The sequence below is a fragment of the Gastrolobium bilobum genome, unplaced genomic scaffold, assembly GCF_033153095.1.
Source record: "Gastrolobium bilobum isolate Gb01-03AN ecotype WA unplaced genomic scaffold, APGP_CSIRO_Gbil_v1 utg139411, whole genome shotgun sequence".
Lineage (NCBI taxonomy): Eukaryota > Viridiplantae > Streptophyta > Magnoliopsida > Fabales > Fabaceae > Gastrolobium > Gastrolobium bilobum.
In genome coordinates, this window is record NW_026897645.1 from 38,846 (window position 1) to 64,556 (window position 25,711).

Genomic DNA, 25,711 nt, shown 5'->3' on the forward strand with positions numbered 1-25,711 from the left:
ACGCGCGAGTAACGATCCATATTTCAGTCAGACTAACATATTGTTGGGAACTTAAAAAGCAGAAATATGAGAGATGGGTTAGGCGCATTTCCTTCACGCGTGTGAAAACTTTCTTTCTGTTAGGGTTTTTCTTCGCTGATTTTTGCTGGTGCCATGGGAGATCCAATGGAGATTAGGAACGAGACTTTGTCCATGATAAGATGAAGTACTAAGCGTACCAAAAGTGGTGATGAGATTCCAATCGTAGATCGTATGCGAGTCTCGATCAAGGAATTTCAGAAGGGAGAGGCTGGGTCTGCGAAGCCGCGATCGTTTGCTGAAGTCACTGGGGTGGAGCACGGGGTGTTGGGAGAGGCCACTCCATGGCTAACTGGGGAGGAAGAGCCTGAGGGGGTGTTTGGTTGGGGTAAAATTTTTGAATACTAGGAAAATGTAAATACCAGGGATCTGCAGGGAAAGTGAGTTAGATAGGAAAATTTTAAAAAAGTTGTTTGGTTGGACAAAATTTTACCAGGAAAATTGAATGAAATTTCTGAGTGTGTGTTTGGTTGAAGATAAAAGATTGATGGGAAAATCCTACGAAATTACAAAAATATCCTTATAAAAACACCTTGTTAATAATGTGTCTCTCTTCCATTTTCGCTGTCGTAGGTAGAAGGGAACTTTGAGAGGAACAAGGTTGGAGATTTTGCAGGTGTTCTGCATTGTACCTATTTCGTTCCAATATGTATCAGTTCTATGCCTTTCTGCAGACGATTTTGATTTCTTCTACTTTGTTCAGCAGGTAAATCATAAGTTCTGCTAATCTTGAATGTTTCTTTTTCCTTCTTCTTTTTTCATGTATTGATTCGTTTAAGTTTTATATCTCTCTGCATATTTACATTTTATTCTGATTCTTATCTTTGAATTATGAATAATGCAGTGACCTGGATCATACTGTGACACGAAGCAGAGTTGCTGCTATCCAAAGACTGGAAAACCTACAGCAGATTTCGGCATTCATGGACTCTGGCATAAGGTTCTGGTCACATGAATGGCAGAAACATGGTACCTGCGCTGAATCTGAGATTGATCAGCGTGAGTACTTTGAAACAGCTCTCAAACTGAAGCAGAAAGTGAACCTTCTTCAGAACCTCAAGGATGCAGGTACACGACACTTTATCTAGCTCCCAATACAAACTTAAACAGACAGAATTTTTAAGCCTCTGATGATGAGAGCTTAAAAATTAAGCATATTTACAAAACTCTTTCTAATCATTTTAAGGAAAATGAATTTCAGGGATTGAACCAGATGATGAATTTTACAGCCTAGACAGCATTAAAGAGGCTATAAAATAGGGTTCTGGGTTTACCCCAGGGATAGAGTGTAATAAGGATTCAAGTCATAACAGCCAGCTTTACCAAGTTTACATGTGTGTGGACACTTCTGGCTCAAATTTCATTGAGTGCCCTATCTTTCCAAAGAGCAAATGTGATTCACAAATACAATTCCCCAAGTTTTAAGAGAATTTAGTTGAGCAGAACATTGTTTAAACTTGTTGCTTTCTAGTTATTATAGTACTTCTAATCTTTCACAAGATGACTATGCAGCCATCTTCCTTTGTATGTATGTGCCTTGTAATAATAAAAAGTCTACGGGATTGTGATGTAGATCGATAAATTTACATCAGATTGCCAATTCGGATTTTGAATTGAGCTCTTGCTATGCAGGAATGTCAAAGGGACCCCCCATCTCATACTGATTTTATCCCACAATTTAAAATGCTTACAAAATGAAAAAATAGTATATCCAATTTGAGGATTGAGTGGTGAATACTATTTTGTGTAAAACCTTTTGAAACTGATTAGGAAATGGTTAAAAATGCAAACCCAATTGACGAGTCATTGTTTGTGTGAAAATAATTTAAACGGCCTTGTGCTATGTCATGCTCATTCACAATGCAAAGGGTTACAACTCCTATAATGTCCTCAATGAAAGCATCGGTCACATTAATAGAAACTACATTAAAAGTTTGTTATACTTGATATTATCTCAAGAAGACTCAAATCCACAACAAAGTAAAACTTTAGGCTGCTGGTTATTCCATTGGCCATCATGTTTAACCATTAACATGAACTAATATGATTATGAACTAACCAGTTACTATACAACCCATTCGGAAGCCATCTTAATAAAAGAAGCAGTTCCTGCAAGATGCAGACATCCAAACAAAAAACTGTAGATCATTGTAATTTAACCCCTTGAGGTAGCTGTAAAATACATAGGAGGACCTAACTCTATGCTAACGGTATGGGCTAAACTCTATCAAAGGTAAAAGGGCCAGTAAAACTCTTTTTTCATGAAACTAGCTGCAACATTTCCATTATATACCATCCTTGCCTCCTTGAAAAATCTATATATGGCTTGGTCTCCTCTTCCCAGAATCTGTTCTATGGCGCTTTACATGTTTTGCCCAGGCAACTGACCCACCCCCGTGCATGGGGAGTTTGTTGAGCCACTCTAGCATCCTTTGGGGTTGAACCTGACCTTGGACTTCTTATAACAGGACCCATGCTAGGTGGAGAAACAGGACCAGCTGATCCAATCCTAGCCTTTGATTATTTTGATGAAGCAAGACATTGATCTGACAATAGAATTGGTAAATTCGTTCCACCACCAAAGCTTACAGCAAGACAACCTCTCATTATCAAAAAATCATGAAAAAAACCATTGGTGAATAACAAAATATGATCAAGTAATTGCCATCCAGGAAACCAAATCTGATTCATAACAAGATTTAAGTATATCTTCACTTGAGGCTTTAAGCCATCAAAATAATAAATGAATCAATTATGAAAAGCAACAGGACATTGGAAATCTGCATTATAATCTGCATGTATAAAGAATCAGAAATTGGGTATGGAACGATTTTGAGGAATTTAGCTCAGCTTTTCCAGTTTCCTTTACCATATTTTAAGAGAGAAGCATATATTAATTCATTCCAAGTATCTGGTACTCCAGGCAAGCACCAATGACTGCACTGCAATGCATCATATTTCTGGTATATGAAGTTACATACAGCTATTGCATCATAGTGGAGACCATTTCAGCATCACCCTTTCAGAATATTTGCTTTCCTGTCAATTTCTTCACGTTTAATAAATCTTGAGACAGAGTGGAAACATTATAACATTAGGTTGCCTTTTTATTATGTTTAATATTTTATGTTATCACTTTAATATTTTGTAAAATATTAACAGTTAAAGATTCATAAGAATAATTTAATAATAAAAATATTTAAAAAATTCAATATAATAGTACATCAATGATCAACCTTTACAGAACTTGAAAGAATTTTTTAGATTTATCGATTAATTAACTAATTTGATTAAGTTAGATAAATGATAAAATTTTACATCCTAAATTTTTAACACTCGATTGGAAAGTATCTTTGAATATTATACAGAGGGTCAAAGATATAAACCATGCACATCTTTTTGGTGGCGAGCTAGACAACAACGTTAGGTGTGAAAACAAATGCATACTGCCTAATAATTTCGTAAATTAGCTTCCAAAATGAAAAACAAGAAAAATAAATAATAATAATTTGACATAAATTAGGTTTTAAGCTTGTCCATTCACTTTGTATATTCTTACCGAAATATTCTGACGAAGACTGGCCAAAAGAAGAGGATCTCTTGACTGTACCTAATAAAATCAGGCGGTGGTATTGATCCAAGTAGCTTGTCCGTCGAGGTAGATCCAAAACAGGGGTGTCTTCTTTAGCTACGCAAATGGAAAGTGAAACGAAAGACAAGAAAAATTATCAAGTGGCTTTCCAATGAAACTGGACACAAAGCTTGATTCCAAAACAGACAGATGTTACCATTACCTCAAAACCGACCACAACCATCTGGGTTTCATCAGTCATGGTAAGGTTTCGTCAGTCCAAACTCTTGGGTTTCAGAACAGCGCGAAGAAGATTGTGAATGATCAAATATGGCACGCGATGAGAGATAGCTCCATTCACCAAATCGAAGTCAGACAGCAAGTTGTTTGGTATGTGGCTGACATTGGATAAGACGAGGGGTAACTTTGTCAAATTTTTCGTCCCTTTTCAAGTTATCCGGTATTATCTCAAAATACCATCGTCGAAAAGGGTTTCTTGAACAGTGAAAATTGCCCTGATTTACACTAAAACATCGATAGCTAGGGAAGTATGTTTGATGGCTAAATTTTGGGTTATCCCCAACCAAACGTGGAAAACTGAGTTACCTACATACACTTTGCTGGGATACTAAGGAGAAGTCCCGAACCAAACACAACCTGAGGAGGAGCCTCTGGATCCGAATCTAGGGGCGATTTCTGAATAGGGCTTTTAAACAATTGTGAGGGAGGACGGATCGGTAGAGATCAAGAGTAATAAGGAAGCGAAAGCTCGTATGAGGCAGCGCTGGAAGAATGCCCTGATTGTGAAGCTCCTTGGCAAGAAAATTGGGGTAGGATTCATGAAGAAGAAGTTGGAATCATTCTGGGCAAGGACAGGTAGCGTCACTGTCGCTGATTTAGGGAATGAGTTTTTTTCCGTGCGATTCACTAGCTTGGAGGATTTAAACTTGGCCATCACTGGAGGACCATGGGTAATCTTTGGGCATTATCTAGCTACTAGGAAGTGGGAGCCATATTTTGATCCAGAACAGGCTAACATCCATAAGGTAGCTGCCTGGGTAAGACTTCAGGGAATTCCTCAGGAGTACTGTGAGTATCCTTTCCTCAGTCAATTAGGGACAGTAATTGGTAAAGTCCTAAAAGTGGACAAGACTACTTCAACTGGTGATTGGGCACGATTTGCTAGGGTGTGTATTGAAATTGATTTGGCTAAACCTCTGAGAGGAGAGTATATTTTGGATGGATGTCTGAAGAAGGTAGAATATGAGGGGTTGTTCCTGATATGCTTGAGATATGGTCGTTATGGTCACAATTCAGACTCTTGCCCTGACTTTGCTAAACCAGTCCCTATGGCAAACCCTGTTCCAGTTCCTGAACAACCAGTTGATATTTCTGGGGTGCAAGGGGTAGGACTGTGGATGGTGGTGCAACGTAGGAAGAAAGGTGGTCAAGGCAACAAGAAGGCCGAAGTAAGCTCTAATAGATATTTTGGGGAGGATTTATCCAACAAGAACTCTAAGGTAACCACTAAGAAAAGTGTGTCAGTGATCAATTCTCAGAAGAGTATGCCAGTTAATGTGCCTACTGTGGTGCCTCCTACTAGTTTGGTGAATAAGGAAAATCTTTCCTTGGAGAGTGAGACTCTGATTCAAGACCAGGGAATGAAGTTCTCAGCAAAGGCAGCTATGCCAGTTAGGAAACCTGTTGGATCAAAGCCTTCGGTGGCTAGCAGTAGGAAGTTGTCTTCCAAGGCTTATGCAGTTAAGGGCAAGGGGGTAACCCAACCTATAGCTCCTGTTGTAGAAGACAGTAGCAGCTCATACCTGAGGGAGCCAATTATGGATTATTCTCAGGGTCCTGTGGAGATGCAGAAAGGAAAGCTATGGGGAGATTCGATGATGGCAGTGGATGCATCCTTGGTGAAGCCTGACCCTAACCAATCAGAAGCTCTAAGGCACTCTGCCTTGTTGCTTAAGGAGATTACTTTGAAGGACCCAGACCCTCCTGATGTTGTTTTGAGTGTGACTACTAGTAAGATTGGAACTCAATCAGGTATGGAGGTTGACCAGGCTATTTCCTCTTCGAATTTAGTTTTGAATTGTGTGAATTCTGATGTTATTATAGAATAGAGTAGTCAAGATAATCAGGATGCTGAACCTAGTACTGTTAGGGAAAGTAGCAAGAACTTAGGAATCTTGCATCATCCTAACCTATCCTTATGAATATATTGACTTGGAATTGTAGAGGTGCTGTAAATAATAAGTTCAAGAGCACCTTTAACAGGTTTAGGAAAAAATATGGGGTTGGAGTGGCTGCTATTTTGGAGCCAAGGGTGAGTGGTAATAAGGCTGTTAATATAATTAGGAGGCTTGGCTTTACTAATTACATTATCTCTGATGCTAAAGGTTTTGCTGGAGGCATATGGATCTTATGGGATCCTTTGGATGTACATATTTCTTTGATTAGGAAAGATGACCAGTTTGTTCATGTTTGGGTGGAATTTCCAGACAAGAGAGGTTTTTATTGGACTGCTGTGTATGCTAGTCTAAAAGAGGATAGGAGGTTTTTTCTTTGGGAAGATTTGAAACACCTTGGTAGGAACATGAATGATCCCTGGATGATGTCAGGTGATTTTAATGAGATAGCTTCTGCTTCTGAAAAAAGAGGTGTGCTCCAGTTGATCTTAGAAGGTGTAACAGATTTAACAATGTGTTGAACTCATGTGGTGTTATGGATTTAGGGGGAGGAGGTAACAGGTTTACATGGAAAGGGCCCAAGTTTCTTCACTTGAAAAGGATTTTTAAAAGGCTGGATCGTGCTGTTGCTAATGATCTGTGGAGAAATTGTTTTGATCTAGCTGATGTGGTGACCCTTCCTAGGATGTTCTCTGATCATTGTCCTGTGTTACTCTGATTGGAGATAGTTGAGTCAGCTTGGAGGGAGAGACCCTTCAGGTTTCTTGCTGCTTGGCAGAAGGATCCAAGGTTTAGCCTATTTCTAAATACTAACTGGGATTCTACTTCTAAGCTTCAAGATAGTCTGCAATCTCTTATTCATCAGGTGAAGCTTTGGAACAGGGAAGTGTTTGGATTCATTGAGCATAGGAGAGATAGGGTGACTGCTAGGCTGGAGGGTATTCAAAGGCTGTCTAATTCTACAGGGCATAGTCATTTAGAAGACCTGGAGAGCAAATTGAGAAAAGAGCTAGCTGAGATCCTGGACTATGAAGAGCAAATATGGTTCCAGAAATCAAGGGGTGACTGGATTAAGGATGGAGATAGGAATACCCGTTTCTATCACACAAGTACTCTAATCCGTAGAAAAAAAAATAAGGTCATTAAGCTTCAAAATAATTGTGGAGGTTGGGTGACTGGTGAGGAAGATCTGATTGAGTTAGCCAGAGACTACTTTCAGAATCTGTTCAAGGAGGAGAGATCTATGTCAAGCTGGTTTCAAACCTGTTTCACTTGGCCTGTTATCAGTTTGGACCAGAAGCTACTTCTATCCTTAGAGGTTACTGATGAGGAGATCAAGGAGGCCTTTTTCCAAATGCCTTCTTTGAGAGCTCCAGGGCCAGATGGGTTTCCTGCCTTGTTTCTTCATAAAAATTGGGGTTGCTAAGACATCAGATCATTGGTTGTATGAAGTTTTATCTGCAGCATCCAGATCAGATAAGGGAGATTAATCACACTCTGATTGCCCTCATTCCTAAGGTAGATAGGCCCTGCTCGATGAAATAGTTTAGAGCTATTGCTCTATGCAATTCTATCTACAAAGGTTTGAGTAAGATACTGGCAAATAAATTAAAACCTCTCCTAGGTGACCTCATTTCACCTAATCAGGTCAGTTTTGTCCCTAAAAGACACATTCAGGATAATATTATCATAGTTCAGGAACTTATCCATGCTATGCACAGGATGAATGGAAAGAAAAGTTTCTTCTCCCTGAAGATTGATTTGGAGAAAGCTTATGATAAGCTTGATTGGAGGTTTATCAAATCTATATTGGAAGACTTGAAGCTGCCTGGTGACTTCACTGATGCTATTATGGGATGTGTAACCAGTCCTTACCTTGAAGTGCTGTGGAATGGAGCTAGAACTCCTGGGTTTTATTCGCAGAGGGGTATAAGGCAAGGGGATCCCCTATCCCCTTACCTTTTTGTTCTCTGTATGGAGAAACTCACACATTTGATATTGGATGAGGTGGGGAATAAGAAGTGGCTTCCTATTAGAGCTGGAAAAAATGGTCCCTTTGTTTCACACTTGCTCTTTGCAGATGACATTGTTCTCTTTGCAGAGGCTTCTATCAGTCAATTGGAGTGCATAACTGGTTGTTTGGAGAAATTTGCTAATATGTCTGGCCAGAGTGTTAGCTTGGAGAAATCCTGCATCTTCTTTTCTAAGAATGTAGGACAGGAAGCAGAAGAATTAATTATTAGGGTCAGTGGATTTAAGAAAGTTAGGAATGTTGGTCGTTATTTGGGAGCCCTTATAAGGCATATAAGAGCCAAGAGAGATCACTATGCAGATGTTATTGCTAGAGTTCAAAATAGACTCCAAGGCTGGAAATCCAAATGCTTGTCCTTGGCTGGCAGAATTACTCTAGCCAAGAGTGTCATTTCTGCTATTCCTGTATACCATATGCAAAATAGTATGCTCCCTGTTCATGTGTGTAAAGAGATTGAGAAAATCCAACGTTGCTTCATTTGGGGTGATTCTGAGGATAAGAGGAGAGCTCACTATGTAGCTTGGGACCAGATGTTCCTGCCAAGGGAGTATGGAGGACTTGGTATCATCAACCTCAGAACCCAAAATGAGGCATTCATGCAGAAAATTGATTGGCAGCTCACAAGTGATCAAGAGAGCCTTTGGGCCAAGGTTCTTTTTGGTAAATATGGTAGAAGTCAGGATCCAAGAAGAAAGTTTTTAGCTAAAACAAGCGATTCTCCCCTGTGGAAGAACATTTGCATAGCCAGAGAAAAATTATCTATGAACTTAACCTGGATGCTAGGTAATGGGAAATCTATTTGCTTTTGGATGGATAGGTGGGGTGAGTGGCAGGATTGCTTGTTTGAGCTTGCTAGTACCAAACCTCCAGACTCAGACTTGGATTTGAAAGTCTTTGACCTTATTGACAAAACATCAGGGGACTGGAATTGGGAACTGATGGAGAAGTACCTAGATGAAGCCACTCTATATAGACTGCGTGATATTTGTCCACCTGCTTCTGTTAATGCAGAAGACTGGCTTGTTTGGAGAAGAAGCTGCCCAAGTAAATCCCTTGTTCGAAATGCCTACTGTCAAAGTTTTGACCTCAACATTAGTAAGGATAAGATTTGGTCTAAGCTGTGGAAATGGAGAGGCCCCTATAGGATTGCTGTGTTCCTATGGTTAGCCTGCTTGAATAAGGTTCCTGTTAGAAGTATCACTTGTCATTGGAGTGGAGGAGAAATTTTATGCCCTATCTGTTTATCCCATCCAGAGTCAGTGATGCATCTGCTTAGAGACTGCAAAGGTGCTAGGAGTGTGTGGAAGGTGTGGTTTGAAGGAAGTATTCCTAACTCATTTAATTCTGCAGAAGGGCTTGATTGGTTTAGGCTTAACATTGTTAAGACCTTCTCTTCTAAGGCTTAGAATTCTTGGCAAGAAATTTTTTATGTTTCTATTTGGTTCCTTTGGCAATGGAGGAATGATGTGGTCCATGACACTTTTTTCTCCTGGCCAAATAATCCTGTGTTTAGGATTTTGTGTTACTTGAAGGAAATGAAACTGACTTCTGGTGTTGATCCGTTCATAGTTGATAACTCTGTGCCTGTTTTAGCCCTGGGAGGTCCAGTTCATCTAGCTGAGATGGAAGGAATCAAAGTTTATGTTGATGGTGCTGTCAATATTTTTTCCAGAATTGGTGCTTGTGGTGGAGTCATCTGCACAACTAGTGGAGTTTGGCTAGGGGGTTTCACATTCAACATTGGTTCCTGCACCATTTTGGAAGCAGAATTATGGGCAATCTCTCTTGGACTCAAACTTGCTGGTGATTTGCAGCTCTCAAATGTGTGGCTAGGCAGTGACAGCAAAGAAGCACTTCTCTGCTGTGATACTAAAGCTGGTCTGATTCATCCTCCCCCTTGGTGCAGAGACTGTTAAAAGAGATCCATGGTTTCGACCAAGTTAAACTGGAATTTATTCCAAGGCATTTGAATTGTTGTGCTGACAGTTTAGCTAAATTAGGATTCAATAGTAGGGAAGGAGAGTTGGTGTTTTTTCACTCTCCTCCCACTAGTATTCTTCCTTTTTGGAATGAGCTTTGTAAAGAATTTTTGTTGGAGCATGTTTCTGTGAACATGCTTACGCTTTCTATATAGTATTTCTGGGCTAGGCCCTCCATTTTTACCAAAAAAAAAAAACATATTGTTGGGATATTGAACATGTTTTATTCATTTATTTTTTGAAAACTGGAAAAACTAACAGGAATTAAGTATATAACTGAACATGCATTTTAGAGTTATCAAAATGGTTAAAAGTCCACGGGCCAACCTTTTTAGCCCTATTTTCAACCCCATTTTTGTTAACCCATTATGTAATAGAGCTATTCTTGGCCCCAGCTGTCCCAACCCTCTTAATGCTTTTATATATGATATTAATGTTCCTCTTGTTGAAGGAGATAAAATTATCTCATACAAACTTAAAATGATGTCATTTTGTAGTTACGAGTAAACTATTTTTTCCCTCTATATATAAATATAGGGAGATGATCATTTGACACAAAATCGTAGACTAAAGATTATAATTTATTGAGAATTAATAATTTAATGAATAAATGTGACCAATAAATTACAAACATTAGATCTACGGAACTCAAATATTAAGATTTAGTATCAAATTTTTTAATTTGATATCGGTATTGAATAATTTTGTCTCATATATATATATATATATATATTTATTGTTGATCTTGTCGTGATCACTACGAAAATTGGGCACCGTCTGGCCCAAAATACGAATAAAACATTAATGCCATCGGGGCTTCTTAATGTTATATAATTATATATAACTTGAATATCATTAAGTGCTTGTCCACTTGCTGAAAGTCGTGTGGAGCTAGCAGAGTCTATTCAAGTTATAATTCTTTTTTTTTGGTGGATGGTATTCAAGTTATAATTCTAATTACTTTTTATATTGGTATATTTTATGGATTTAATGACTCTCATTTATAGGAGATAAAATTATCTCTATACATATAAAAATACGAGCTTCAAGTAAAGCTATATAAAGAGAAGAGAGAAAGAGAAAACATGACCCACTTATACTTGTATATATATATAGAAATAATTTTATCTATAACAACATTAGAGATATTAAACCCATTTTTTTATGAAAAAAGTGTATGTCATTTTAAAGGATATAAAGTTGTGTCATTTTAAGAGAGAGAAAGAGATAAATAATGGAAGAGAGAGTTGACAAAAAATAAAAATAAAGGTGTTGGTCTCATCTCTTTGTGAGAGTAAAATGATATAAGTTGTGTAGGATAAACATTTTTCCCATATTTTATATATCTAAACACTTATATCTAAAAATCTTTCATTACTCTAATGTTATCCCTTATCGGACTCAGCATGGAAAAACTTAAAAAATGAGAATGTAGAAGGACAGCATGTCAAGAGACAGTCCGGAATGGCTGCTTGAAATCATCTTATCAAACATCTGACTTTCTTCTATATATTGATGCAACCGTGGTGTAGTCCTATCAAGCCTTCGACACATACCATTTATATTCAGGAAAAACGAGCTAACCATCTTCAACTTGCAACAATGGGGCTGTTACCAATTTTGCGTCTGACCCTTTTGCCATTAATCATCTATCACACCACCTTCACCTCGGGTGCTGTAGATCCCACACAAGGCTTCACCCTTCTTCCGTTAGATAACGCAAACTTTGTTGTCCAAAAGCCTTACAATGTTCCACAAAACCAGCGTTACTGCTTTACAAATGGAGTGCACAAGTTTTGGGTATATTCCACAGACAAGCCTCACACACCTAACAGCAACACACAGCCACGAACTGAGATTCGTATCTGTGTAAGGCCCAATAATTTAATCGTTCATTTATTTCACAATTCATTATTAAGAAGCAAACATGAGCCTAAAGTTTTCACTTTGCAGGGATACGATTATACATCTGGTGTATGGCAATTTGAAGGTTATGGTTACGTGCCTAGTGGCACAACCGGGGTGTGCATTATGCAAGTGTTCGGTGGAAGTTCCTCTGCCACAACCTTGCAGCTTAGGATCTATGATGGTTCGCTCACTTATTATAGGTCCTCTGTTCTGTCTGAGAACATCTACAATAGGTGGTTCAGGGTGAACGTGATTCATGATGTGGGTGCCGCCAATGTGAAGGTTTATATTGATGGGGTTCTAAAGTATGATGGAGCTGACCGTGGAGCAGACACTCATTACTTCAAGTTTGGGGTTTACACACAGAATGATCCTTCCAACTACATGGAATCTCGATGGAAGGATATCAGAGTTTTTAAAAAGTAGGTTGTGCTTTCATATCAGTACCTAATTTGAATAAGACAATACAAGCAGAAAACTTGTTTTACATATGACTGTTTAGAAATCAATTTTTTAATTGTAACAGACAGGTTTGGCCTATGATTGGTTACGATCTTAATTGGGATGGAGATACTCTCTGTCTTTGTTCGGTTTGACATTATTTGAAAGTGTAAAATTTCATCATCTAATCCTTTATAAAAATAAGTGTTTAATATTTTGCTTATGCCATACAAATTCTTATTATGGCGTATTGATATAAAAATGAGTGAATTTAAATAATATTTTCTCTCTCTCTTTTTTATATTGTGATCAACTCACTTTTACGTGAGTGTGACAATTTTTTTTTACAACAAAAACAGAAATATTATTTTCTTAAAATAATAATCATTCTATTACTGGTAATGAAGGAAAAAAAATAAAATTCAGTGCAGACATTGCATTGAACATCAATGTATCAGTAATTTATTTATCCTAGAATATGCAGGTGGATCATGAGATTCTAAAAATTTACACAGAATCTACTTATATATCCCACAATAAATAAACTACCAATGTACCCAAGGTGCATCGGTTGCGCTAAAGTTTTGTTCTTACAGTGGAAAACATCGACAAATAACCTTCAATCAACAAGTTATAAAGGAAGATCACAACTAGAACTAAAACGGAAAAAGCCAGCACAACCAACCTTACCAGTAATTTCAAAAGGATATTTGACTTGCTTATAATTTATTTTTGAGATAATTTCTACCTTTTTTACTTTTCTATCTTCTTTAATAAAGCGCAAATTTTGAGTCCTGCAAGTAAATATTTGTTTGGAAGAATTTCTCGTAAAGTGGAATAAAAAACAATGATTATCGCCGCTGATTTGGAAAACATAATATTTATATTCTCTCGGGAGAGAAAGACACAAATTTTCTTGACAAAAAAAATTAAAATATTACTATTTTAATAAATAATTACGAATAGGTTACATTTTGAATATTATTTTTGAATTTATTGCAGTCATTCACGTCTAAATTAGGCGTGACTATTCACACCTAAGTTAGGCGTGACTCTCAAGGCATTCACGCTTAAATTAGGCGTGACTCGTCTGGTGTTGACACGTAATTAATAGTGTAATCGTAAAACTTTATAAGGCCATAACTTTTGACTCGGGTATTTGAATGAGGTAATTCTTTTTTTTGATTCCACATAACGTTTCGAGATTTACGCAATGACATCTCATTTGATATATTTTATCTCCCACAAACACAATTCAAATTTGCAACAATGATACTATAAAGATGGCACCAAAGTGGATTAACTCATCTATAAATAAGATGACACCAAATTTCCTATTAAATACAAAACGCAATCAGCTCCTATTAAATACAAAACACAATCAACTCTTATAACATTAAATTCAAAGTTCAAATAACCTCCAGCAAATTTATTTGAATTGGCGACAATCTGTAACCAACTCACAAAATTATAACGCAATCAGCTCCTATTAAATACAAAACACAATCAACTCTTATTAAATACAAAATGCAATCAATTTATGAGAGGTTATTTGAATTTTGAATTTTGAATTTAATGTTATAGTACCATTATTGGATGTGAATGAGTGCAATATATTCGTAATTAGGTTCAAAACGGAAATTTATTCGTAATTATTTATTAAAAAAGTAATATGTTAATTATTAAAATATATACAAATTTATATAATATTCTACCAAGTGTTTAGAATATTTATTTAATTATCTTCTTTATTAATACAGATTTTTCAAATTGATTTTTGAGTTTAAATTACAAATTAAATATATTTTTTTCTTATTAATAATAATTTTTTAATTTTTTTTTGTAATACACTATATAATACAATTATTGCAAGTTTGAATTGTGTTTGTGAGAGATAAAATATATCAGATGAGATGTCATTGTGTAGATCTTGAAAAATTATGTGGAATCAAAAAAAGAATTACCTCATTCGAATACCCGAGTCAAAAGTTATGACTTTTCAAAGTTTTACGGTTCGTAAATTGACTTTTGTCGCCACGTGTCAACACCAGATGATTCACGTATAAATTAGACGTGAATGTCTTGGGAATCACGCCTAATTTGAACGTGAATAGTCACACCTAATTTGGACGTAAATAATTTCAAAATAACTATATATTCATAAATATTTATTAAAATAGTAATATTTTAATTTTTTTGCCAAATAATCTTATAGAAAGACTTATTATTGGCGGGCATAGGAACTTGGTCCGGGCATAGGACCGGACCAAACGCATATAAAAGAAAGGGACTTTTCGATTATTTTTCTTTTTATTTTGTAGTTGCTAAAAGAAGACTTGAGAACTGAGAAGGGAGGATTAAATCAAGCCATCAACGATGACAGTTTCTGGAACAATACCCTGCAAAAATAAAGGCACTTGATAACAAAGTAACTAATAAACTTCAAATGTTAGTCAAACATCTTACAAAGGTTATAAGATAAGTACCAAAAAGCAAATATTTCAAAAAAGAACACAAACAGATATAAGGCAGCTAATCAGAAAAATAGACTGTAACACTTAGTAAGCTAGATCAAAGAAGTAAACAAATAATAATAAGCGAAGGGAAGCTTGCACAAGTTATAATTGTATTTGCAAAATTCCTATGCAACAAAAAAATTGTATTCCCCCCCCCCCCCCCCCCCCCCCCCTTAATTAACATGACGTGGTCATTTGTATGAAAAAAAAAAATAGAAGATGATCAAAATCAGGTATATAGAATATCCTTATAGGGCCCCCTCCCTTCTTAATTAACATGACGTGGTCATTTGTATGAAAATAAATAAATAGAAGATGATCAAAATCAGGTATATAGAATATCCTTACAGGGCAGCATAAGATGAGACGTTAATTTCAGTACAAACGGATTCTTTCAGCCGGTTGCCGTCTGCTTCGACAAAGAGATTCTCAACAATTATTGCTCTGGACCTCGAGGTACTCCCCCTCCTACGCCTATATATATGTATATTATACTATAATTTGACTAAGTTGCCATAAGCCACTTCAAATCCAAATCTCAATGGATCCTTTTGGAAGAATGGGATATATTTGCAAGGCTATGGTGTTGGAAACTCGGTTCCTTCAGATTGGCTCAGAAGTTTTTTTGCGGAAGTCAATCAACAAGATCTTCGATCTTGGATCTCGGCAATACCTCGGCCTGAACTTTACCAGGTCGGGCAGTGTAGCGGAAAAAATCAAAACGAAAACGGGAGAGAGAAGGAGAGAGAACACAAACAGTTTTAACGTGAAAAAACTTTCTCCAATGAAGAAGTAAAAACTCACGGGACCTAGTCCAGATCAAAAATTCACTATGAAAATAATGGTTACAAATAATTCGAATCACCAATGTGGTGGTTAACTCAACCTCTCCAACAATGGTAATAATCAAACCTCCCTAGAGATGTTTCACTCAAACTCTCTCTAGAGATCTCTCAAATACAAAGCATAAAGCTTTGCTATTAAATCTCAAACAATTTTCTCTCAAATATCAAATCTCTCTCATCTAACCTAGCCTCCACCATCAACTAATGAATATATAGAGGAGGTGGAATTTAGGATTTTTGGGAAACCCCTCAATGGGCTTGGGCTTAGCATTGAAGGAGGAAGCCCAACAAATCTCCCCCTCCGACTTCAATGCGTCGGCTTCAGCATCAACCCGGCTCCTTCACAGCGGTCTTCAAATTTCCTTACTGGAACCAGCTTTGTCATCATGTCGGACCAATTTTGGTCAGTGTGCACTTTGACGAGTTCGAGCTCTCCACCTTCCACCACATCCCGGATCCAGAGATACCTCACATCAATATGCTTAGTGCAGGAGTGATAGGTCGAATTCTTCGCAAGATGGATTGCGCTTTGATTGTCACAACCCAGCTCATACTTGTCTTGATCATGGCCGAGTTCCATGAGGAACTTCTTCATCCACAGCATCTCTTTGCTTGCCTCAGTAGCGGCAATGTACTCAGCCTCAGTTGTCGATAGTGCAACACATTTCTGAAGTCTTGATTGCCAAGAGACAGCTCCTCCGAAAAATCTCATCATATATCCCGTCGTCGATTTCCTCGAGTAGGAATCTCCCCCTAAATCAGAATCCGAGTAGCTTTGCAACTCAGCTTTGCCTTCTCCAAATCGGAGACATAAATCAGTCGTACCTCGGAGGTACTTGAAGATCCACTTCACTGCTTCTCAGTGTTCTTTGCCGGGGTTTGACAGATATCGGCTTACGATTCCAACAGCATACGCCAAGTCGGGTCTAGTGCAAACCATTGCATACATCAAGCTTCCGACGACGGATTGGTACGGGACCTTCATCATCTCATTTTTGTCTTCATCAGATTTCGGACATTGCTTCTGGTTCAGCTTTATGTGTCCGACTAGGGGGGTGCTCACTGTTTTGGCTTTGTCCATGCTGAATCTCTTCAATATCTTCTCAATGTACTTCTCTTGACTCAGCCACAATAGCTTCTTTTGTCTATCTCGGATAATCTTGGTTCCGAGAATATGCTTTGTAGGGCCGAGGTCCTTCATTGAGAAGGACGAGCTCAATGCCTTTTTCAGGGCGGCTATCCTCGATTTGTCTTTCCCTACAATAAGCATGTCGTCAACATATAACAACAAAATCAGAAAATCTCTGGCCTCATACCTCTTCACAAATACGCAGTGGTCGGCTTCTATCTTCTCAAACTTATGATCAATCATGAATGATTCAAATTTCCTGTACCACTGTCGAGGTGCTTGCTTCAAGCCATATAGGCTCTTCTTCAACCGACATACCAAATCTTCTTGGTCTGTAGCTCGGAACCCTTCAGGTTGCTCCATATATATTTCTTCTTCTAAATCACCGTGAAGAAATGCCGTCTTCACGTTCATTTGTTCTACCTCGAGGTCCATCGAAGCCGCCATGGCTAACACGGTTCGGACCGAGGTCATTTTCACAACAGGAGAAAAAATCTCCTCAAAGTCTACTCCTTTCACAACACGGTTTGTATCTCGACTTCTGCCCGTTCTCTTCATTCTTAATCTTGTAGACCCATTTGTTTTTCAGAGCTCGTCTTCCTTCTGGCAACTCGGTCAGCTCATAAGTCTGATTCTCGTGCAGAGACTTCATCTCGTCTTGCATTGCATTTTTTCATTCTTCTTTCTCTGAGCTCATTACAGCCTCATCATAACTCTGAGGCTCACCGTCTTCAGCAACAACGGTGTATTCATCAGATGGGTATTTTGTAGAGGGTCTTCTTTCTCGAGTTGGATATCTCGGCTGTTCTTCAGCTTGAGAACCCGGTTCATCATTCTCATCCCGGATCTCATCATCAACTCGGACCTCAATGTCTTGGTCATCCTCAGCTGGTTGCTGGTCATCAATTTCTCCATTTTCATGATTTTCTCCCCCTGCTTCAGCTCGGACAGGAGGGATGGGTTCTTCACGTTTGACAGTAACCCGGACTTTGGGCTTCGAGATGTCATGAATGTTCTCATCTTTAAGAAAGATCACATCTCGGCTTCTCACTATCTTCTTATTGATTGGATCCCAAAGTCGGAACCCAAACTCACATCTCGGCGAACCAAGATAAATGCATTATTTAGTCTTTGCATCAAGTTTGGCCCTTTAATCTTTAGGGATATGCACAAAAGCTCGGCATCCAAACAATTTCAGTTGATTATAGGCCGCTTTCCGACATGTCCAGACTTCTTCTGCAATTTCTCCTTCAAGTGGTCGTGATGGTGAGAGGTTGATCAAATCAACAGCAGTTTTGATGGCTTCTCCCTAGAATGATTTCGGCAATCCGACATTGGATAACATGCTTCGGACGTTCTCTTCAATAGTTCTTTTCATCCTCTCAGCCAGTCCATTCAATTGTGGAGTCTTAGGGGCGTCTTCTCAAGTCGGGTCCTGGCCGCTCTGCAATAAGCATCAAAAGGGCCGCAATACTCACCACCATTTTCAGATCGGACCACCTTTAATTTCTTGCCAGTCTCCCTTTCAACCATAGCATGGAATTCTTTAAAGGATTGGAGTACCTGGTTTAGACTTCAACAAATATACCAACACTTTGCGGGAATGGTCATCAATAAATGAAACAAAGTACTGAGCTCTTCCAAGGGATCTGTCCGACATGGAGCAGACATCAGTATGGATGAGGTCAAGAATATACCTGCGTCGTCTAGGTTGATCCGATCTCACAAAAGAAACCTGGTGCTGCTTTCCAGCTAGGCAGTGTGTGCAACTCTCCAACGCTTGGCCTTTCAACCCGGTCAGTAATCCTTTCTTGTTCAGGATTTGAAGTCCTTTCTCGCTCATGTGGTCGAGGCGCTTGTGCCATATCTCCAAGCTAGGTTCATCTCGGACAGAATTGGCTTCTCCGTCATTGATCTTTCCTTGCATCACATACAAGGAGCCTTCCTTCTTTCCTCGGCCCACGACCAATTTTCCCTTGGCCAGCTTCCATCTAACACTACCGAAGTAGTTCACTAACCCGACATCATCAAGTTTGCCTACCGAGATTAGGTTCAAACGCATGTCAGGTACATGCCTCACATCCTTCAACACAAGTCGGCATCCGACATCTGTGGTCAGGGTTATATCACTGACACCAATAATTTTGCTGGTCACCTGATTTCTCATCTTTACGACTCCAAAATCACCACCTCGGTAAAAGGAGAAAAAACCTTTGTGTGGCGTACCGTGGAAGGAGGTACCGGAGTCAACAATCCAGGTGCAGTCATCATATGCAACATTCAAATAATTATCCTCACCAAGGAGGAATATCTCGGCATCCGGGTTTGCAACCACCGCAGTGGTGCTCTTGTCTTCCCTCTTCTTGCGAACAATCTGATCCAGCTTCACAGAGTCGTTCTTCTCATCATTCTACAAGGTTCAGCAGTCTGGCTTCTTATGGCTTGTTTTTCCACAGTAAAAGCACTTTAACTCATATCTTGGCTTTGACCGACCTCTGGACTTTCCTCTTCTATCACGATCTAAACCCTGGCTTTTGCTTCTACCCCGGGAGTCAGATTTTCCTCTGTTCTCAGCAACGTTGGCCTCAGACGTGCTCAAAATAATTCGTTCTCTTCTCCTGGCTTCTTCGCCCAGGAGGTTGTCTGTCACAACATCCATCTTCAATTTTTCATCTGGGGTTGAATTATTCAAGGTCACCACCAGAGTATCCCAACTTTCTGGCAGCGAGCTCAACAGCAGTAAAGCCTGCATCTCGTCATCAATTTTCATCTCAGCCTTTGACAACTGATTCACAATACCTTTGTAGGTGTTGAGGTGTTCAATCATACTCATGTCGTCTTTGTATTCAAGCTTCACAAGTCGACGAACCAGGTGTGCTTTGTTCCTGGGAGTCTTCTTTTGAATCATGGACTCCAACTTCGTCCACAACTCATACGCGTTCGTGAACTAGGACACTTGCTCAAAGAGGATCTTGTCAATATATTTTCTGATCGTAGCTACCGCCTTACGACTCTGAATCTCCCACTCCTTATCGGTTTTGCCTTCCGGTCTCTTTTCAAGGGTAATGGGCTCATGTAAATCTTTGCAGTAGAGATGATCTTCCATCATCGGTCTCCAATAGGTGAAATTGTCTGCGATCAGCTTGAACATGTCTCCATGATTGGTTATGCCACTGGTCTCCATCTCGTCTCCCTCAGAACCCGTCGAACTCGGGCTCTGATACCACTGTTGGGAACTCGGCTCCCTCAGATCGGCTCAGGGGCCTTTTTGCGGAAGTCAATCAACAAGATCCTCGATCTCGGATCTTGGCAATACCTCGGCTTGAACTTTACCAGATCGGGCAGCGCAGCGGAAAAAATCAAAACGAAAACGGGAGAGAGAGAAGGAGAGAGAGAGAACACAAGCAGTTTTAACGTGGAAAAACCTTCTCCAATGAAGAAGTGAAAACCCACAAGACCTAGTCCAGATCAAAAATCCACTATGAAAATAATGGTTACAAATAATCAGAATCACCAATGTGGTGGTTAACTCAACCTCTCCAACAATGGTGATAATCAAACCTCCCTAGAGATGTTTCACTCAAACTCTCTCCAGAGATCTCTCAAATACAAAGCATAAAGTTTTGCTCTTAAATCTCAAACAATTTTCTCTCTAATATCAAATCTCTCTCATCTAACCTAGCCTCCACCCTCAACTAATGAATATATAGAGGAGGTGGAATTTTGGGTTTAAGGTTTAGGGTTTTTGGGAAACCCCTCAATGGGTTTGGGCTTAGCATTGAAGGAGGAAGCCCAACACATGGTTGCTGTAATTCTGAACTTACTTCTTTGTTATTCATTCATCCATGTGGCAAGAAGCTCGCCGGTAGATCCAACCCTTGGATTCACTGATCTTCCATTGAACCAATTAAATTTTGAAGTTCAGAAAAGCCTTGTAATGTACATGAAAGTGCGCGAACGCTTTAGCTTTGTAGATGGAGTGCACAAGATGTGGGTGTACTCCACGGATGATCCTCACTCCATATATAGCAGAACCTTACCCCGAACAGAAATAGGCATTAGAGTAAGCAATCTTTTTTGCTTAACTTTTATATATGCTGTGAAATTAAAAGCTTATATTTCATTAAAAAAATTTACAAGCTTATATATGCCTATTGATAGTGGTTTAATTACTTTAATGTGCCTTGCTTGTTAATTTTGTTAAACTATTCATAGTACAAGAATTATATACTGTGAAATTATAAGCCTATACTTCATTAAAAAATGAGTAAACACCATTTTTAGTCCCTGTCAATATTTACGAAGTCCTTTTTAGTCCCTGGCAATAAAAAAGGACCAAATTGGTCCTTGAAATTACAAAAAAAGGGTCATGTTAGTCCTTATGTCAACTCCCAAATATGTAGAGTGACCATTTTCTTGTACTTTCAGGGACCAATTGGGTCCTTTTTTATTGTCAGGGACTGAAAAGGACTTCGTAGATATTGCCAGGGACTAAAAAGGGTGTTTACTCTTTTAAAATTATAGGCATCTTTATGCCAATTGCTAATGATTATATTGCCATGACCTCTCAAGGCTACAATTATTCCCACTACTAAAAAATGCATTTTTTTCGACGGAAGAATTCCGTCGAAAATGAAGTTTTCGACGGAAATTAAGCCGTCGATTATCTCTTCGTTGGTTACAATTTTTTCGACGGAATTAGAGATTCTGTCGAAAATTTTCGTCGGAAATTTCGACGCAAAAACAATGAAATTTCGTCAAAAATTATTGTGATGGTTTTCGACGAAAAAGTGGATTCCGTCGAAAGTTTTCAACGGAAATTTATTGATTTTCCGTCGAAAACTGATGTAAAGATTTCGACGAAAAACAAATTCCGTCAAAAAATTGCAACGGGAAAACAACGAAATTCCGTCGAAAATTATTGAAAAAGTTTTCGACGAAAAATAACTTTCAACGGAAATTTATTAATTTCCGTCGAAAACTTATGTAAAGATTTTCGACAAAAAATAAATTCCATCAAAACATTTTAGATTTTATTTTTTAAATTTTTTGCCTACAAAATTAATACCAATTTTCCATACTACACCTGATAAAAAAATATAATCAAAATAAACAATATAACAAAATCAAATCACCTTAATCAAAATCAAATCTCCGTAATCAATACAATAAAATCAAATCTCCTTAATCAATACAATAAAATCAAATCGCCGGAATCAATACAATAAAATCAAATCTCCTTAATCAAATCGTCTTAATCAATACAATAAAATCAAATCTCCTTAATCAAATCGTCTTAATCAATACAAAAAAATCAAATCTCATTAAATCAAATCTCCTTCACAAATAAATATATTTTGTAAGTAGACCACTGCATCTATGTGCATCAAAGAAGGATACAACTTAATTAGTGTAGAAGAACATATAATTAATTAATATAAATTCTTTTTGATTTTTTTTATTTAATGGTTTTAGACTGAAAACTAATTTCGTCGAAAATTCATAAATATAATTTTATTTATTTATTTTATATAATGACTTTCGACGGAAATAGAATTCTGTCGAAAATTCATAAATATAATTTCTTTTTGATTTATTTTTATATAATGGTTTTCGACGGAAAACAAATTCCGTCGAAAATTCATAAATATAATTTCTTTTTTACTTATTTCTTTATAATGATTTTCGACAGAAAATGAATTCCGTCGAAAACTCATAAACACAATTTTTTTTTGAATTATTTTTATATAATGATTTTCGACGGAAATCGAATTCCGTCGAAAAGTTCATAAATTTTATTTCTTTTTTATTTATTTTTATATAATGGTTTTCGACGAAAAATGAATTTCGTCGAAAACTCATAAATATAATTTCTTTTTGAATTATTTTTATATAATGATTTTCGACGAAAATCGAATTTCGTCGAAAAATTCATAAATTTAATTTCTTTTTTATTTAATTTTATATAATGATTTTCGACGGAAAATGAATTTCGTCGAAAAAATCGTAAATATAAATTCTTTTTGAATTATTTTTATATAATGGTTTTCGACGAAAATCGTATTCTGTTGAAAATTCATAAATATAATTTCTTTTGTATTTATTTTTATATAATGGTTTTCGACGGAAAACGAATTCCCTAGAAAACTCATAAATATAATTTCTTTTTATTTCTTTTTATATAATGGTTTTCGACGGAAAATAAATTTCGTCGAAAACTCATAATTATAATTTCTTTTTGAATTATTTTTATATAATGGTTTTCGATGGAAAATAAATTCTGTCGAAAACTCATAAATATAATTTCTTTTTATTTCTTTTTATATAATGGTTTTCGACGGAAAATAAATTCCGTCGAAAACTCATAAATATAATTTCTTTTTGAATTATTTTTATATAATGATTTTCGACGGAAAATGAATTCCGTCGAAAAATTCATAAATATAATTTTTTTTGAATTATGTTTATATAATGGTTTTCGATGGAAAATAAATTCTGTCGAAAAATCATAAATATAATTTCTTTTTGAATTATTTTTATATAATAATTTTCGACGGAAATCAAATTCCGTTGAAAATTCAAAAATTTAATTTCTTTTTTATTTATTTTATATAATGGTTTTCGACGGAAATTGAATTCCTTCGAAAAGTCATTAATATAATTTTTTTTTGATTTATTTTTATGTAATAGTTTTCGACTCAAAACTAATTCCTTCAAAAATTCATAAATATAATTTCTCTTTTATTTATTTTGTATAATGATTTTCGACGGAAATCGAATTCCGTCGAAAATTCATAAATTTAATTTCTTTTTGATTTATTTTATATAATGGTTTTCAATGGAAAACTAATTCCGTCGAAAATTCATAAATATAATTTCTTTATTTATTTATTTTATATAATGATTGTCGACGGAAAACGAATTACGTCGAAAATTCATAAATATAATTCCTTTTTTATTTATTTTATATAATAATTTCGACAGAATTGATTTTCCGTCGAAAATTGTCGAAGGAAATTGAATTCCGTCGAAAATTTCCGTCAAAAATTTGGACTTTTCTAGTAGTGTCCTCTGGGGTATGGCAATTTGAAGGGCATGGTTTTGTGTCAAATAGTACTTCTGGCGTGATTATTATGCAAATGTTTGGGGTTGCTTCTCATGCCACCACTTTTATGCTTAGAACCTACAATGGTTCTCTTATGTATTATAGGAGTCCAGTCCTGGTTCCATACATCTGGGGAAGATGGTTTAAATTAAATGTGATCCATGACGTCAATGACTCGTATTTGAATATTCACATTGATGGAGTTCTGGTTTATGTGGCTCCTGGCCGTGGCGGTACCTCCCATTCCTTCAAGTTCGGGGTTTGCGCATAAGAAGATGATTTTTACTATACGGAGTCCCATTGGAAGGGAATAAGAATTTTGAAAAAATATTCATGATTGAAGCTTGGGATATGCTGTTTAATATCTAGTTAAATAAAGTTCGATGGGAATAAGATTTTTCATTGAAGTTGGTGGATATATACATATGTTGTTTTATTTAGTGAAATGCATTAGTTTAAGGAAGAAATATTTTCTCAAGTTGCATGAGAATTCAATTATCATGTTGTGATCTTTCAATTTGTGTGCAAAGTTATTTTTTTTAATAAATATGGGGCCTACAATTAATTGAGCTACAACATGAGAATTCAATTCTCATGCAATATGAGAAAATCAAATCCCTTAGTTTAATTATTTGGTTAGCCTAAATATTTCTTTTAATATATAACATGCTAATTATTTATGGATCAAAAGCTCTCTCATCACAAACCCCTTAGGTGTGACTTGTGATGAAAAGATATGACTCTTGATGAAAAGATATCACCTTTGGTAGGAAAGTGTCACTTCACTCTCTAAAGGGACTGATTCAAGTAGTACATGTTTGATTCCACTTAAGTAAAGTTTTGGTTTCAAATTATTGTGAATATAAAAAAATCTCCTTTGGAAGAGTTAACCCTACTATTATATGGATGTTCCTGTTGGCTTTTGCTCTTTCACTAAAGCCCAATAGGGTCTAGTGTGTAAGAAGAGCCCAAGAAACTTAAAGCTCATTCTGCTTAGGGCTAGGGTTTCTTGGAACCCATATACATTCTACACTTATAGTCATCAGCCTCATTAGTCTTCACTTTGGGGTTGCAGAGGCTTAGGTAAGGTCATCCCCTGAAAGTGAGAGAGTGTCCACACACTTTTCGTTTTCCCTTGAGACATAGTCTAGAAGATCTGCCACAATCCAGCTTCAAGGAGGTTGTTCGTGTTGCGGCGCTGAGGTGAGCAGTTTATGAAAAGGAATCATACAAGAGAAGATTCTACACGAGATCTGCGCACCAAGAGGTAATCGTGTAATGAGGATGATTCGGTAAGTATACCAATGTACTAGGTCCTTAATCGCTTCCGCATAAATCCAATAGTTCCTAAAATTGGTATTAGAGTCTTGGTTGTACATTGGTATGTGAATCTAGTTTCACTATTCATGTAATTAGTTTTGCTTCGTAAAATATGGTACCAAGGATTCTATATTTGTTATTCAAATATTTGCATGAGTATTTTTTTCATTAAAATTCTATTCTTTAAATGCTATTGGCTTTAATCCATGGTAGAAATTTCTTTGTATTTTCTTGAGTTGTAACAAGGAGGCTAATCCCATATGATTAGGTTTCCTCCTTGATTTTTTTTTCAATTTTGTATTTTTTTTTCGATTTGTATTTCAAAATTGTAATAAAAGAAAATCAAGAAGATGAACAAAGAAGCGCGTTCGTCACTGTTTTGACACGTTCGTGACCTTTCGGTGGCCGATTTCAGAAACCAACCACATCAGATGAAAGAGGACAAAATGATGAGCACATCGGTGGTCGGAACACCGCGAACGGAGGCCGGACACGCCCTCACGCGCAGCCTAAAGTGGCTGTGTAACAGCCCATTGTACACCGGTATTGTTAACATTAATTATGATATTAAGCGCAGTTACAATCATAACAG

General features: G+C 37.1%; 2 protein-coding genes and 1 pseudogene across 2 annotated transcripts; all 3 read left to right on the forward strand.

Annotated features, from left to right (window-relative positions):
• Positions 1 to 252: 252 nt before the first annotated feature.
• LOC133308944 (ribonuclease 3-like) lies at positions 253 to 1,514 on the forward strand (annotated as a pseudogene).
• A 2,908-nt stretch (positions 1,515 to 4,422) lies between these two features.
• On the forward strand, positions 4,423 to 5,778 carry LOC133308945 (uncharacterized). Its single transcript, XM_061509675.1, has one exon. It carries the CDS (start codon positions 4,423 to 4,425, stop codon positions 5,776 to 5,778), a length of 1,356 nt encoding a protein of 451 aa, XP_061365659.1.
• Positions 5,779 to 11,457: 5,679 nt separating this feature from the next.
• Positions 11,458 to 12,189, forward strand: LOC133308942 (citrate-binding protein-like). The gene is made up of 2 exons (XM_061509673.1): positions 11,458 to 11,724; positions 11,809 to 12,189. The coding sequence occupies exons 1-2, from the start codon at positions 11,458 to 11,460 to the stop codon at positions 12,187 to 12,189; spliced, it is 648 nt and encodes a 215-aa protein (XP_061365657.1).
• Positions 12,190 to 25,711: the final 13,522 nt, after the last annotated feature.